A 14,605-nucleotide genomic window follows, 5' to 3' on the forward strand; every position below is an offset into this window, starting at 1 on the left:
CCTTATCTGTTAAGTGAGGGTAATGATTGTTAAGTCTGTTCAAGTGTCTGCAGTGAAAGCGAGGAACTGCATATCCCATCATTATTAATATAAAATCCTACTTAAATCAGTGTTGAAGGTTGTTGCTTGCTGGCTTTTCAGGTAAAGAAGGACTTTGATGCACTTAAGCAGACGAAACACGATGGGCAGTATGCTCAGAAGTCACTGAGGTATTCTGCAGAGAAGCTCATTCCCAACCACCAAATGCCTGAGAAGTTAGAAATGGGGCACCAGGAAGCTACCATGGAGCTGCTGAAACTGAAGGATAGGGCAATTGAACTGGAAAGGAATGTAAGCCTTCTCCTGTTTCCTGTTATCTCTCAGACTTCCCTTGCAATCATGAGTGGGTTGCTAGGAACTGGATTTTGAGCTTCTACAAGTCTTGTGGTTTTCTGGAGAACATTAAGTCTACCAAATTCTTTGGGCATCTTAGGAGCACATAGGACTTTTTTATTATATAAGTCATGTACATCATCATTGCTAGGATTAATTCTTTGTATAAAATCTGTCCTACTTTTATTTAACGCTGGAGTTTGCTCTTGCACATTTGTTGCAGAATGATCATCACTAATTGGTTCTCACCTTTGATAGGACTCACAGCTGTTTCCTTTCTTTCTGTCGCCCCTTCAATGCCTTCTCTCTTTCAGAATGCAGCTCTACATACTGAGAAGCAGCTGCTTAAAGAACAGCTGAAGCATTTGGAATCACAGAACGTGTCCTTCAACAATCAGATCCTGACACTGCAGAAGCAAAATGTCTTCCTTCAGGAGCACAACACTGCCCTGCAGACACAGACAGCTAAACTCCAGGTCAGGACAACCTTGCACTTCTCTGCCAGGAGACTGGATTTCATTACAGTAGTGGGGAGAAGATGACAGCTAATAAGAAAACATCTGTATTGGTAGGCTGGATGTAGTGACAAGGTCCATAAAGTGGAGCTTAGTTTCAGGTCTGAATTTCTCTAAGCTAGAAGGGAAATCAGCTCTGTAGCTAATGTCTTCTAGCTGTTTTCATTAAGAAGGTAGTTACTTAGAGGGAAGCTGTTAAAATCAATACGGCAAACTCCAGATGTGTTGTTCCAAAAGCCGCACTTCTGGAATAAAAGATTTTTTTTCTGTTAATGGTATGCCTGTGAAAGAGCTTGGAAGAAACAAGGACACAAGTTAGCTCCTAAGAGGCATCATAGCAATAAGTTCCAATCACAATTTTCATATTTTCATGCAAAATGTCAAAGTTGCTGGTGGAAAGCACTCTTAAAAATAATTTTTAAAAAATAGCTTGAGAGAAGAGTCATAATGGACAGTATTGGATTAGTTCTCTTTTGATTTTTTTACTGTGACTTTCTCTTATCAAGCTTTGCTTCTTGCATCTTCACAGACACTTCTTGTTTGTTCCCTTTGTTTCTAACCTGTAATCGAAGTATATAAGCAACATGAGAAGTCAATGCGTTACCTGTGTACTGAAATCAGACTTCTATGTCCCCATACAAAGTGGTGCAGATAATTTTGTTGATTTTGCATGAACATAAGTTTTCATTACTTGTACACAAGCATCAGGTAACTTAGCTTTGTACATGATTCAGAGATGCAGTTCAGTTGCAAGTATTCCAGCTTATCTTGGTCTGCCAGGCTCAAGAACTTTTACTGTTAAAACAGCAGTTTTTCAGTTTAAAGGTTATCCCGTTGTTTTCTGACTGCTGATAGCATGACTTTATGTGGTGCACACTACCAGCAATAATACCAAAACAATAACTAATTGTCCATAAATATCTTAAGTCTACAAAGCAATGGATGCATTCTTGAATAACTCTGTACAGATACAAGCTGCCACTACATGTTTGTTGTATGCACCAGTAGGTGTAAATAATTAATACCTGCTTTTTATTTGAGAAACTTCAGGTAGAAAATTCAACTCTCAGCTCCCAGAGTTCTTCACTTATGGCCCAGAATACTTTACTCCAAAATCAGCAGACAGCCAAGGAGAATGAGAATGAAAATCTACTGAAACAGAAGGAGCAGCTGAAAGCCGAGTATGAGTCATTGCTTCAGGACCATGAACACCTTGCATCACTACATGAACGGCAGTCTGCAGAATATGAAGTCCTAATAAACCAGCACAGCTGCTTGAAAACATTACACAAAAACTTGGACCTGGAGCACAAAGGTCTTGGTGAGAGGTATGATCACTGCTCAGGGGTGCAGAATAACCAGAAAGTGCCCATGTTACAATTTTAGCCTTAAATGTGTGTCTCCAATTAAAACTGGAAGATACTAGATCATTCCCCTGAAAAAGTGTCTTCTCATCCTTTCTGTTATTAGGAGATTAGATGAAAACACTTGCAAAGCTGTAAATTCTAGACCTCTAAAGGTGGTAGACCTTTAATGACTGGTGAAATTTAGCAAACATGAGCTTAGGCCTTGGGGATGCTTTATCAGAGATAACTTGAATGCCTTTCCTGTGTTTAAGGATCTGTGCTAGGAGCGTTAGCAGTGCACCTTTATGGTGCATGCAGCCTTAAAGTTATCCCAGATCTACTGTGTAGGGTATCTTTTCTAGTCATACAGTAAGGTGTGCAAGTCACCTAGGTGTGAGTAGTACATATTTTGTGACGTTTAGGTCATTGAAGTTTGTGTGTGGCATCAGTTTCATGACAAAGGAGGCTCTCTGAAGGGAAGCCATACTGAGCAGCTAACAGGTAGTGACTTTTCTTTTAGTTCTCACAATCTAAGGCTTTTGCTTCAGGCCCTTCAACTGGATTGTGAAGTCAGAGTAATCTGTTTATTGCTTACTCTCTAGTCACTGTAATTTTCTGACAGTTACGCATGGATCAAACAATAGGTATGATGTACTGCTACATAAATGCTGCTTCACCTACCCCACAAGACTTTTCTTATACAACTTAGAGATTTTCCTCAAAATATTTGTATTTAGGTTTAGTTTCTGTGCAAAACGATGAGCTGGATTCAGAGCAATTCAATGGTAATCTTTGAGGGTGGAGTGAAACCTGGTGCTAAAATTTTCTTTCCCAAACACTAAGGAGCTGACAATACAACGTGCAGTGGATTTTTATAAAGTATAGAAATAAGCCTATTGTGATTAAAATATCCACCAGGCTGTGTGACAGGACAGCTGCTTGGCTGTCAATTAAATGAGCTGTAAATGGTTACACAGATGCTGTTCCTGCTTACCGAGTCTCTCTCAGACTGATTAATGGTTCTCATTGATTCAGGCTTTGCCTGAGATTATCACACTGTGGTGTGTTGAGGCAGTTTGCTGGATTCTTTCTTTTCTTGGTGAGTACCAATTATTAAATAGTTTTTGTTTGAGGGAATAACCTCAAAACCTGTTTTCTAAAAAAACCAGGTTATCTTTAGTGAAAGTGTTCAGATTACCATTGTAAACATTAACAATTTGGACTGTCTGTTACTGAGGTGTGACTGCTAGTGAGAGATGTTGCAGAGGAGCAGATGGTGGCCTTTTCTATACTCAAAGCAGGTTGATTTTGGCAGTTCTAAGAGCACAATGTCCTCCTCAGCAGATCAGTCTCAAAAGATACTTACCAAGGTGGTTTGTCCAAGGACAGCCTCTGTCTCCATTTGGCTGACAGAAAAAAAGAGACAAGCTTAATTTTTGTCTGTGTCTTCCGTTTTGCCTCCATCATGTGCTGTGTGCAGTTCAGCTGGCTGAGGGAGCTGAGGGGAGAAAGTTGGAAAAACAGCTGTAAGAAAGTGTTTCCTTCTGCTCCTCTGAGGTATTTAACTGCTAAGTTGAAATGTCTCACTTTCAACTTCAGAAAGAATGCTCTATCTGCTAAATTTTCCCAGAGCAGCTTAGTGCAGCCAAGAAGCTTGTGCTGCATCTAAGAGACAAGTTTTCTTTGTTGCAGCTCCAAGGTATTGTTTTGGTGACAGCAGTGTAATAATGGCAGCATGGTACTCCTGCACAAACCTATGACTGCAGCTTGTCTAGAAAAATTCACAGCAACTTTAGTTAGTGTGTGGATTCCTAACACTGCGTACAGCCAAGGTCCCCAAGGTTTGTGTAGTTCACTCTGATGCATTCTAACCACAGAATATTTTCTGCACCTGAGCAAAATTCATTAAGCCTCCTTTGGCTCTCTGCACAGTATTAGCACTGCAGTGGGGATTCAATAATGGGTTGGGTGTAACTGCAGTGAAATAGCCCAGCAAACCACAGACATGTGGGTTTGACTTAGCAAGAAAAGGAGAGTTAGTATGTTAGGGTCATTTTCCAGTAATAGCTGTTTCTTGTCTTTGTGGTGTTTGGCTGACCATGTCAGCGAGCACAGAAAGGCTGGACTCTTTTGCTGCATTTTTTAAATTGCTTTACATATTACACATTATAAAGGGGAGGTAATAACTTACTAAATACAATTCATTAGCAGATCCTTGAGCATTTTCTTTGTGGCTTACTCTGAAGAAGTCTAATCCTGCAGAGACATTGGAAAAATTCTTCTCAGTGGAAAAAAAAAAGCACAAAATGACTCTGCTGTGAGGGTTACATGTTGCAGGGACTTTTATTATGTTACCCCTGCTGGCTGATAATTTTCTTCTGGATTCTCTTTGCCACATGATTTTTATCATAGCTGAACATTTTTAAAGTTTTTGTAGTCACAAATGCCTACCCACAGTAATTCTGCTAACAAAGGAGCAGAAAGAGTGAAAACCAAAAGGAGTAAAGAGAAATGTGATTGTTTAGTCCCATGAACAGATTGTACCAGAGCCAAATGGATTTTATTTGCTTGTATAACAATCTTTTAAAAACCCCTCTGTCCAAGTACCTGATGCCTAAAGTGGTGTGAGCATGAGTGTTGAATAGCCTACAGGATGGGTAACCCTGACCCCAGTGGTGTAGAGCTTGTCAGGTTGCACAAATCTTGCTCAAATAGCAGGCACCATGCTGAATCTGGACTACAAGAAAATTTTGCCTCGAGATTTCATTAGGGCTTCAGAGATGCAGAATCACTTGCATTTTTGCAGTCTCTTCTTTTTTACCTTTCGCTGAATATCTGGGGGAGCAGCTGTGGGTCTACCTCAGGGGTGGGTTCTCATGCTCAAAGGCAGCATGTGGATCTGGGCCAAGCTGGTGTAACTGGGCCAGTATACTGCTTCCCTCCCAGCAGTCCTCTTTAAAAAAAATAGTGGACTTGATTAAAAATGAACAGAATAGCCCTATCATACAGAAATGGCAAAAGAATTCACAACACAGTTTCTGCAGAGGCAGCCATGGTAATCTCTGCCAAATGACTGACTGTGGAGTTTGTCTTCTTAGACTCTGGATTGGCACGCTGTGTATCTTAAATATTTCTTGGAGCTGGATGTAAAACCTTCCTCTGCTTTCAAGTTCTTCTGTTTGTTGTACAGATACTGAATTTGAAATGTCCTGGAGCTGAATGGAGGAAGAAAACAAATAGATAAGGTTAATTAAACTTAACTGCTGTTACTAGGAATGAATAGCAAAAAGCAGCTTTTGTCTGGGAGGCAGGTACTTTTCTGTGTGGCCCTTCAATGGACTGGAATTTGGGACAGTCTGTAATTTGACCCTGGGATGAAGAGAATGGTAGCCTGAAAGGAGAACAAGTTGGCAGGAGTCAGTGTATTTGGTGCTGTCTGCTGCTTTTGTTTTTGTTCTGAAGTTTTCATGGCTGCAGAGTAGCTTTGCTCTGCATTCATCTGTTTTGGGATGAGAGTTGTGGATAGAGAATGCTTGTTCTCCAGCTTTTCCAAGCAACGCTGCATCTTCCATCTAATTGCTGTTTTAAAATTGCTTAGAAAGATGTTTCTCTGTGACTGGTACAGGTGTATCTGCCCAGGGATATTTTTGGGCAATATCCTTTTATCACAGTCACAGAAAAATGTGCTGATAACTTTTGATGTTCGCTGCATCGGTGTCCCCAGTGGCTTTTGCTGACATGAGTGTATGGGCATAGACCCTGAAGGAGGTCACCAGAGGGGAAAAAAACCCGTGTTTGAGAACAGCTTGCTGTTTTGCAATGCAGTCTTAAGCCACCTCATTCTTTGCAGTGTTTTCCAAATGCAGGCAATGTAGCAGTTCAGGGAGGCTGAGCCTGCCTAATCAATGCCTGTGTCAAGTATCAGGGGAGTTGTTACACACCTCTTATTGTAGCATTCCAATGATCTAAATTAAAGACATAGTTGGTGACATCTGCCCGTGTTCCCACCCTGAATGATTTACACAGAAGTTGTATAAACCAAGTAAGAGTGGAAGCTTAGGCGTGAACACCAATGTTGCTCTTGAGTTTCTCAGGAGTGAACAAGTAGAGCCACTCAAGCAGGTGGGTCAGCTCCTGCTCAAAGGTGTTTTGCTGTCAGCTCACCGATAACTAGCCTTATCATCTGCCAGGAATATGCAGGAGATTATTACTTATCCAGGATGCTTTTAGCTATGCATACAGCCTAGTCTGCATTAGTTTGTTACCTAATAAGCTGTTGCTCATTCTACCGCTTTTGTGTTGCTTTATGACTGCTATTTTCTGTTTTTTAGACAGGTTTTTGAAACCTGCCACTGATAATTATTTGTGAATTGATTCCAGTTTAACAGTGCAGTTAGCACTCACCCTGGAGACTTGTGTGCTTTTTACCAAATGATCCTAATCTTGAAGTAAGGTAGATCTTTAACCACACAAACGTGTATGAAGCCAAGCAGGCAAGAAAAAAAAATCTTTTCTGGCTGTCATGATGCTACCTATTAAAAATCTTTAATTAGAGGAAGAAAACTGTTTAAAACAAAGCTATTTAAATGCTGCTACTCTTTTTGCAGGTACAACAGTTTAATGAAACACAAGGCAGAGTTGGAAGAGTTGGAAATAGTTTTAAAAACTGAGAGAGAAGCTCTTCAACAAGAGAGGAGATCAAATGCAATAACCGCTGGGGAAAATCAGAAGTTGAGGGAGGAGCTGGACAGGTAGGGTTCTTTTGCTAAACTCTTGTATGCTGATTGCAGTGCTGGCAGACGGCAAGGTGTAGCTGATCTGTCAGCAGATACAGAATTTAATCTTCAAATTTTATGCCTTCATGATTTGCGGACAGTTTTAGATTTACCAAACGCTATAAAAGAATGCCACAGTATCATCTTACAGTATTACAGTGTTTCACAGTTCAAGACACATTAGTGCTCATATTCCATGCATTGAGAAAAAAGTTCTGTGAATTTTCTTTATTTGTGCCAAATAGAGCTGCGTTTATATCAAAATGCTCTTAAATATATTGTGCCCAAGATATCTGTGGTCTATTTCTTACATACTGAGGAAGGATCAGTTTCATGTTTAATCTATTTTTCTTTCAATTCTTTGGTAGATTTGAAATATTTTATATTACTAGTGCTACTTTCTTAATTAAATTTTATTATATGATTAGAATAAAAATGCCTTTAAGAGTTAGTCTTTGGAACTAAATGTTTGATGTAGTGGCAGCAGCACACTGGCAGTATGGTCTTTGGGTGTGTGGTACTTTCTGTGAAGTGTCCTTCATAAGCCTGTTGACGTCTTTGTGTTTAGGGTGAATTTCTTTCACAGCCAACTAAAGGCAGAATATGAAGGGCTACATGCACACACTAAAGAGCTGAAGACTTCCTTGAACAACTCTCAGTTGGAGCTGAATCGTTGGCAGGCTCGCTATGATGAGCTGAAGGAACAGCACCAGTCCATGGATATCTCTCTGACCAAGCTGGATAACCACTGTGAGGTGAGTAGCTGTAGGCAGGTATACTGCTGGGTCCCTGTTGGAGACATTGTGTGAAGTTTCCGGCACATGGTAGACAAGTTATGGGGTCATAATAAGATCCTCATATTCTTTGAAGTTTATCATTGTATCTTATGTTGCTCTGCTGTTCTGTTAGCTTGATTATGGTGTACTTCCAGGGAATCCAGATGCAAAAGAGAGATTAATCTATCTTGTTTAATAGCTGCTGTCCCGTCTAAAAGGAAATCTGGAAGAAGAAAACCATCATCTCCTGAGTCAGATTCAGATGCTGAGCCAGCAGAATCAGATGTTACTGGAGCAAAACATGGAGAACAAGGAGCAGTATCACGAAGAACAGAAGCAGTACATGTAAGAAACTAGAGATTTGATGTGTGAAACCTGAAAAAGTCATCTAGACAAACGCAGAATAAAAAATAATTATCAGGAGTAGGACAAGCAGGCAAATGAGAGGTTTGCTTGATACTGTGTAGTGGAGAGAAGCAATAAAATGTCTTTGCATCGCTTTACCACAGAGGGATGTTCAGGAGGTCTGGGAACAAGCTCAGCTCTATTCAAATAATATAGACAAACTCATATTGAAAACTGATATATGAAAGATGCAACTTCTCAAAGGTTTTTGAACAGCTTGTGTCATGGTTTAAGCCCAGCCGGTAATTCAGAACCATGCAGCCATTCGCTCACTCCCCCTTTCCCTCCCCCTGCTCATGGAGCGATGGGAAGAAGAATTAAAAGAATGTAGCTCCCATGGGTTGAGATAAGAACAGCCCAGTAACTAAGGTATAACACAAACCACTGCTGCTACCACCAATAATAATAATGATAAGGGAAATAACAAGGGAAGAGAATACAACAGCTCACCACCTGCCGACCGATACCCAGCCCAACCCGAGCAGATATCTAGCCCTTCTGGGTAACTGTCCCCAGTTTATACAGTACAGTGGGCGTGACATGCTGTGGTATGGAATACTGCCCATACTGTCCCACACACCCTGCCACTCATGACTGTCCAACCTCAGGCAAAATCTCTTGATGGTCCTCCCATATCATCATCTAACCCTAGACAAGACCCAAACGCGACTCCGCTTAACTTTCGAGATCAGACAAAATGGTCATGGATAAAAAGCACTCTGTACGTGTGCCAACATGGTGATCCCCATCACAATCGGCAAACCTTCAGAACTCTCAAATGATGCTGCTGTACTTGTCACTGGGACTGGTGTAGCTGCTGTGCTTGGAGCTGGAGTAGCTGTGCTGTTTGCTGTGGTCAGAGTTTGAGTAGCTGCTGTACTTGTCGCTGGGGTTGGTGTAGCTGCTATGCTTGGAGTAGCTGTGTTATCTGTTGTAGTCAGAGTGTGAGTAGCAGCTGTACTTGTCACTAGGGTTTGTGGGAATGTCTGCCTCATGGACTGACCACCAGAGGAGGGGGAAAAAAGACATGTAATTGCCATACATTTCTATTATATACTTCACAAAGTATAGAGGTGGTGACCACACTGGGAACACAAGCCAGATCAGTTTCATGATCAATGAGTCTACTGTATTACAAGTCATTACCATAAAGTACAGTGAAACAAGAAACAGCCCAGGCCCCCCAGCCAATAAACACTAAAATAGCAAATACTGGCTGTAAGTAAGGTACGACATGCTGAAACTGTGAGATCAAGAGAAACAATTTTGAGAGCCAATAAATCAGCCTTGTGACAAGTGACTGTTAATCTGAAGAAATGAATGCTTCTCGCAGATATGATTAGACACACTCCGGCCAGATCTGTCATTATCTCAACCCTTTGTGCCCCACGTTGGGTGCCAGAAAGAACTGTCATGGTTTAAACCCAGCTGGCAACCCAGAACCATGCAGCTGCTGGCTCACTCCCCCTGCTTCCTCCCCTGGCTCCTGGAGGGATGGGGAGGAGAATCAAAAGAATTTAACTCCCACCAGCTGAGGTAAGAACAGCCCAGTAACTAAGGTATAACACAAACCACTACTGCTACCAACAATAATAATAATGATAAGGGAAATAACAAGGAAAGAGAATACAACCGCTCACCACCCACTGATACCCAGCCCACCCGAGCAGCAATCTAGCCCTTCTGGGTAACTGCCCCCAGCTTATACAGTGGGCATGACGTGCTGTGGTATGGAATACCTCTTTGGCTAGTTTGGGTCAGGTGTCCTGTCTCTGCTTCCTTCAGGCTTCCCATCCTCCCTGGCAGAGCATGAGGCTCAGAAAGTGCTTGGTCAGGGTAAACATTACTGAGCAACAACTAAAACCATTGGTGTTATCAGCGCTGTTCCCAGGCTGAAAGTCAAAACCACAGCACTGCACCAGCTACTAAGAAGGAGAAAAATGAGTGCTACTGCTGAACCCAGGACAGGTTGGAAAGCAGATGAATTACAACAAAAATAAAGTCTTAGGAGAGTCATTTTAAATTTAGATTCCTGAAGTACAGTAAATATTTATACTTCTCTAGTTTCTGTCATTTGCAATTTATTAAATACCTCTTTTGGTGTTGTTTATAAAGGGTGCAAGTGTTGACATACATTGCTGCAACCCCAAGCAGAGGGTGAAATGCTTAAGTGAGACACCTGTTTAAACATACTGTACATTTACAAAGAATCCTGTTCTCACTGCAGTGAATTTCTCTTACAGCTATGAAGGAAGGAAGAAAAGTGTTCTTAATCCGAAGAATTTTAGTCTTAAATACTCCAGGGCGATGTGGGAGCTAGCGACTTTCATTTTAGTAGTGGATTATATGGTTGAAAATGTTAGAAATTGTTTGCTGAAATTGACTGAATGCGGTTCAAATGTACTGAGAGACCCCAAGCATATTTATCCAAGTGTCTGACAGTTCTGTGTTTGAGGTACATTAGACCTACTACTTGAATGAAAAGAGATTTGCTAACATCCACTCCACAGGCTAATAAAATGAGTAAAAAGAAATAGTAAGATTCCATGGCACTCCTGAAAGTGCTTTGACACTGCTCATAGGAGACCAAAGTAGTCTTAAAAAGATCAAATATTATTTATTTCTCTACTTAGAGTAGCAACACACGAATAAAATACCGAGTTATGTAGACAATGAAGTTCAATTGTCTGTGATCTGATGGGTTTTGGTCTTCAAGCTTTTTCATTATGATTAATTTCATACAGTTCAGAATATGCTTTTTCCTCTCACAGTGACAAATTGAATGCCTTAAGGAGACACAAGGAAAAACTTGAAGAGAAGATAATGGATCAGTACAAGTTTTATGATCCTGCTCCCAAAAAGTAAGTCCCTTGTGGGTTTTGTTCTGCTGTTCTTGAGGGTAAAAAAGTATCTTCCATACTGGAGATAATAGAAATTTCATCTGAAATAAGGACAGTGTCATCTCCACTTCTGTCTCACTCTATGAGCCATTCCTGGAAGCATCAAGTTGTGTTAATATAGAGTACAGTACCTCATGTGGGGCCCTCTGTTTTAATACTGGAATCTGAAACAGTATTAATTGAAAAGAGCCCCTTTCCCTGATAAAGATCATCAGCAGGGGGAGAGGGACCCCCATTATGATGACAAAGCAGCAGTAGGAACTTCCAGAGCTGCTCTTCCAAAGGAGCTAAGGCAGTCCACTGGGGAAAAAGGACTTTAAAAAAATTACACTAAGAACAACAAAAAAGAGCCAAGCTAATTCCACTACACATAGTTCTGGTTGATAGCCTTAGCAAAGAGAGCCATTTATCTTTAAAGCAATTTTAATTTCTTACCTTCTCTGTTCCTGCAGTATAGCTTTTGACACCATTAATGTCTCACATGTGTCCATATATTTAGTTTATATTTCTAGCAGAGGGAACAGTTGTCCCTCTCACATTTCTCATGCTGAAGAAATATTTCTGTAAAATAGTTCAGACTTTGGGAGAGAGATGATCTTGAGCTCTGTGAAATTCTTTCTGCATCTTTTGAGCCAATTCATGTCAGTAAGCAAATAAGAATGTGTGAAGGCTCAATGGTGTTAGCACAGCTGTAAACATCTTCGGGGGGGGTATTGTTTTTAGTGTTTTATGAATCCCATTCACAAAACCTACTTTATCAGGAAAAACCACTGGATTGGAGCCAGAGCCTTAGTCAAACTAATCAAGCCAAAGAAGGAAACTATGAGGGAGCGATTGAAAGCAGCAACAGAAACCCCTCAATCGCATTCTGAATCTGCAGAGACTGTAAACTCTCCATTTGCCTCACAAAAACTGAAACATCAACAAGAGATTCAGGATAATAACTCTCAAGGGTCAAACTCCTTGGAAGAGAGAGAGAACCCTGGAAGTTCTTCAAACAAAGGTAGGGAATGCTCAGCCTAAATATATGACCTGAACAGTATTTTTTGAAAACATTTAAGAAAGATTTTTAAAATACTTAATGTACAGGATATGTTAATACTCCATCACATTTTGTTTGATACCGTTTTGTTTTTAGTAAACATAAAGTTTTAGTAAGCAAAAACCCCCTAAACTAAGAAGATGAACTTTTAATTTGGTTTGGTTTGGTTCTTTTACCTTCTTCTTCCTTCAGCTTTTGTATGTGAGTTCTTGGTTTGCCTGAATGTACTGCATGTTACTGAATAAGTTGTTAGAAATACTTAATTTGCTGGGATTTTGCAGCAAAGCAGTTTAAAGTTGGACCGTGTAACATTACAAGCTATTCTTAAATGGGCAATAGCTGGTCTTGCAGACACTGCCAGAAGATGGCGCACATGCAAAATAAATAACGTTGAAAACGCTAAATTACTGTAATCCAGTTATTTTGGGGGATGATAAAGTGTTTTGACTTTGAATCAGACTAAGGACTGCTTAATTTAAAATGATAAAATTATTTTTTTAAACACTTGAAGGCAAATGTGAGAAAATTTAAATTATTTCTTTCTCTGTTTAGTTAGTTCATACAGTAAATTGCTTCCTACTTACGGGAAATTTAAAAGAAAGCTCCCCAGAGCCTTTCTTAAAGTTAATATATATCCCAAGGTTTGCTTATTGTATTGAGATCACTTCTGCCAGCTTCTATATATAGATTATTGTCCTGCAGGGATACTTTTCAAGAAGCAGTTTTGAAATTAATCCTTAAATAATAATTTTTATCTTCCCACTGGGGAGTGTGGAAAACAGAAGGGAAGGGGCTGAGGAGGGTAAAGCTCTTGTTATAAACTCCCATGTCTGTCTGACTGAAGTTTTTGTTTTGATTGGGTTTTACATTTCTTCTTATCCATTCTAATTGTTCGAGGTCATTGATTCACTTAAAAAAAAAACATGTCTCAGAGAATTTGTATAATTTCAGGAGATATTAAATGTTTAACATATATCCAGAGTTCAATCTGGGAATTTTGATTTGAGTTTCCACAGAACAAGGCCCTCATGGAGTGACAGAGATAAGAGATTCTCTGAGGCTTTGTTCTTTTTGATGTTCTGTCAAATGTGTTTATGTTGAGATGCTGAGTATCAGAATTAAAACCTAGAAGACATGTAGGAAATTTTGAGCATACACAAGTAACACACACACCTATCTGATTTTACTTTATTTAATAAAAATATTTTGGGTGATCAACAGTAATTTCTGAATGGACTTTATTATATTTTATGTATATACATTAATCTATGACTTAATCTGAATCAGATTATCTGTGATTATGTGTTAATCAACCCCCCAAATATATGTTAGTCTTTGTTTAGCCTTTGTAGTTTCTACTAGCTGTGTAGTCTTTAATCTGTTTTAAGAAACTTTCAAGTTTTACTTACAAGGCTTTTTTTAATTTTTTTTCTTCTTTTCGGGATACCTGGGTGATAACAATTTAGCTACGCAGCGCAAAAAGATTGCCTTTTTGAGAAGCAAAATCAAGGATAAAGAAAAGTCTCCTAAGTCTCCATCAAATCATCAGTCTCTCTCTAATCGGCTCCAGTTCTGGTCGTCTTCCAGCATCCCATCCTCTCCTAATGAACCTCTTTCTTTCCCAGAATTGGGAGATTTCTAACACATTCTCTTTAATATTTATCTTCATTTAATTCTGACAAATATTTAAATAAAAAATTTTAAAAATCCCATGTCTTGAAAGAACACATACCTTGATAGAAACAGTCAGCATGTCTTTATAGTACTTTAAATACAAATGCAGATTAGTGAACATGGACATAAGTTTTCCCATAGAAGATGAATTGCACACTGTGGATTGTTTCTTCGATGCAGCATATTTTAGGGGACCTCATGACATACAGTTTGCGTATGTATATTGGCTGTGATGCATGTTGTAAGTAAGTGAATTTGCTATGTGCTTTGACATTTTCTTGCAATCACATACTTGCATCGTGTCCAGTTAAAGTGTTGAACTGATTTGCTGTTGCTGTGCTTCTACAATGTTGTAGTCCTACTAAAATACACCTCTAATACATAAGCAGTCTCAAATCCTGGAGATTCTTCCAGTATTCTATGCCACTAAATGTTAAAAATGGCAGCTTAACATCATTTCTTTTAAGTAGTCTGGCTTTGAATATAGAATGGAAGCTACTTGGAAAATTATTCTCTGCAAAGTGTCTTGACGTTTGCATTCAAACCTGCTATTTAGCAAGGTTTTACACTTCCAGCTATGAAAATTCCTCCCAAATTGAGCTCAAGTTTCAGTTTCTCCTGCTTCAGTTTTGACAGATTTTTTTTTTTTTATTTTTTTAAAGAAGAAAGTGAATTTGGTCTCTTGAGATGGGAAACAACTTTCATCATGGATTCATTGCCCAGAATTCTTATTGCCTGATAGCCACGACCTAATGGCTTCTGAAATTAATGTGTGGTTCCAGTGCCCATTCTGTCTTAGA

At 39.6% G+C, this 14,605-nt stretch overlaps 1 protein-coding gene across 3 annotated transcripts in view; it reads left to right on the forward strand.

Annotated features, from left to right (window-relative positions):
* The window catches only part of CCDC88C (coiled-coil domain containing 88C), a 104,347-nt gene that overhangs the window by 81,376 nt on the left and 8,366 nt on the right, over nt 1-14,605 (forward strand). For 2 of the 3 annotated variants that reach the window (XM_031049322.2, XM_005149505.3), the window contains exons 18-25: nt 142-330; nt 687-848; nt 1,938-2,215; nt 6,841-6,984; nt 7,577-7,763; nt 7,984-8,129; nt 10,961-11,050; nt 11,851-12,092. In XM_031049322.2, coding sequence (XP_030905182.2) covers nt 142-330; nt 687-848; nt 1,938-2,215; nt 6,841-6,984; nt 7,577-7,763; nt 7,984-8,129; nt 10,961-11,050; nt 11,851-12,092 — 1,438 coding nt within the window. Of the gene's footprint in view, nt 1-141; nt 331-686; nt 849-1,937; nt 2,216-6,840; nt 6,985-7,576; nt 7,764-7,983; nt 8,130-10,960; nt 11,051-11,850; nt 12,093-13,597; nt 13,991-14,605 lie in introns of those variants that run through there. The other variant, XM_031049321.2, reaches the window with a different exon arrangement.

Source organism: Melopsittacus undulatus, chromosome 4, assembly GCF_012275295.1.
Source record: "Melopsittacus undulatus isolate bMelUnd1 chromosome 4, bMelUnd1.mat.Z, whole genome shotgun sequence".
NCBI classification, from domain to species: domain Eukaryota; kingdom Metazoa; phylum Chordata; class Aves; order Psittaciformes; family Psittaculidae; genus Melopsittacus; species Melopsittacus undulatus.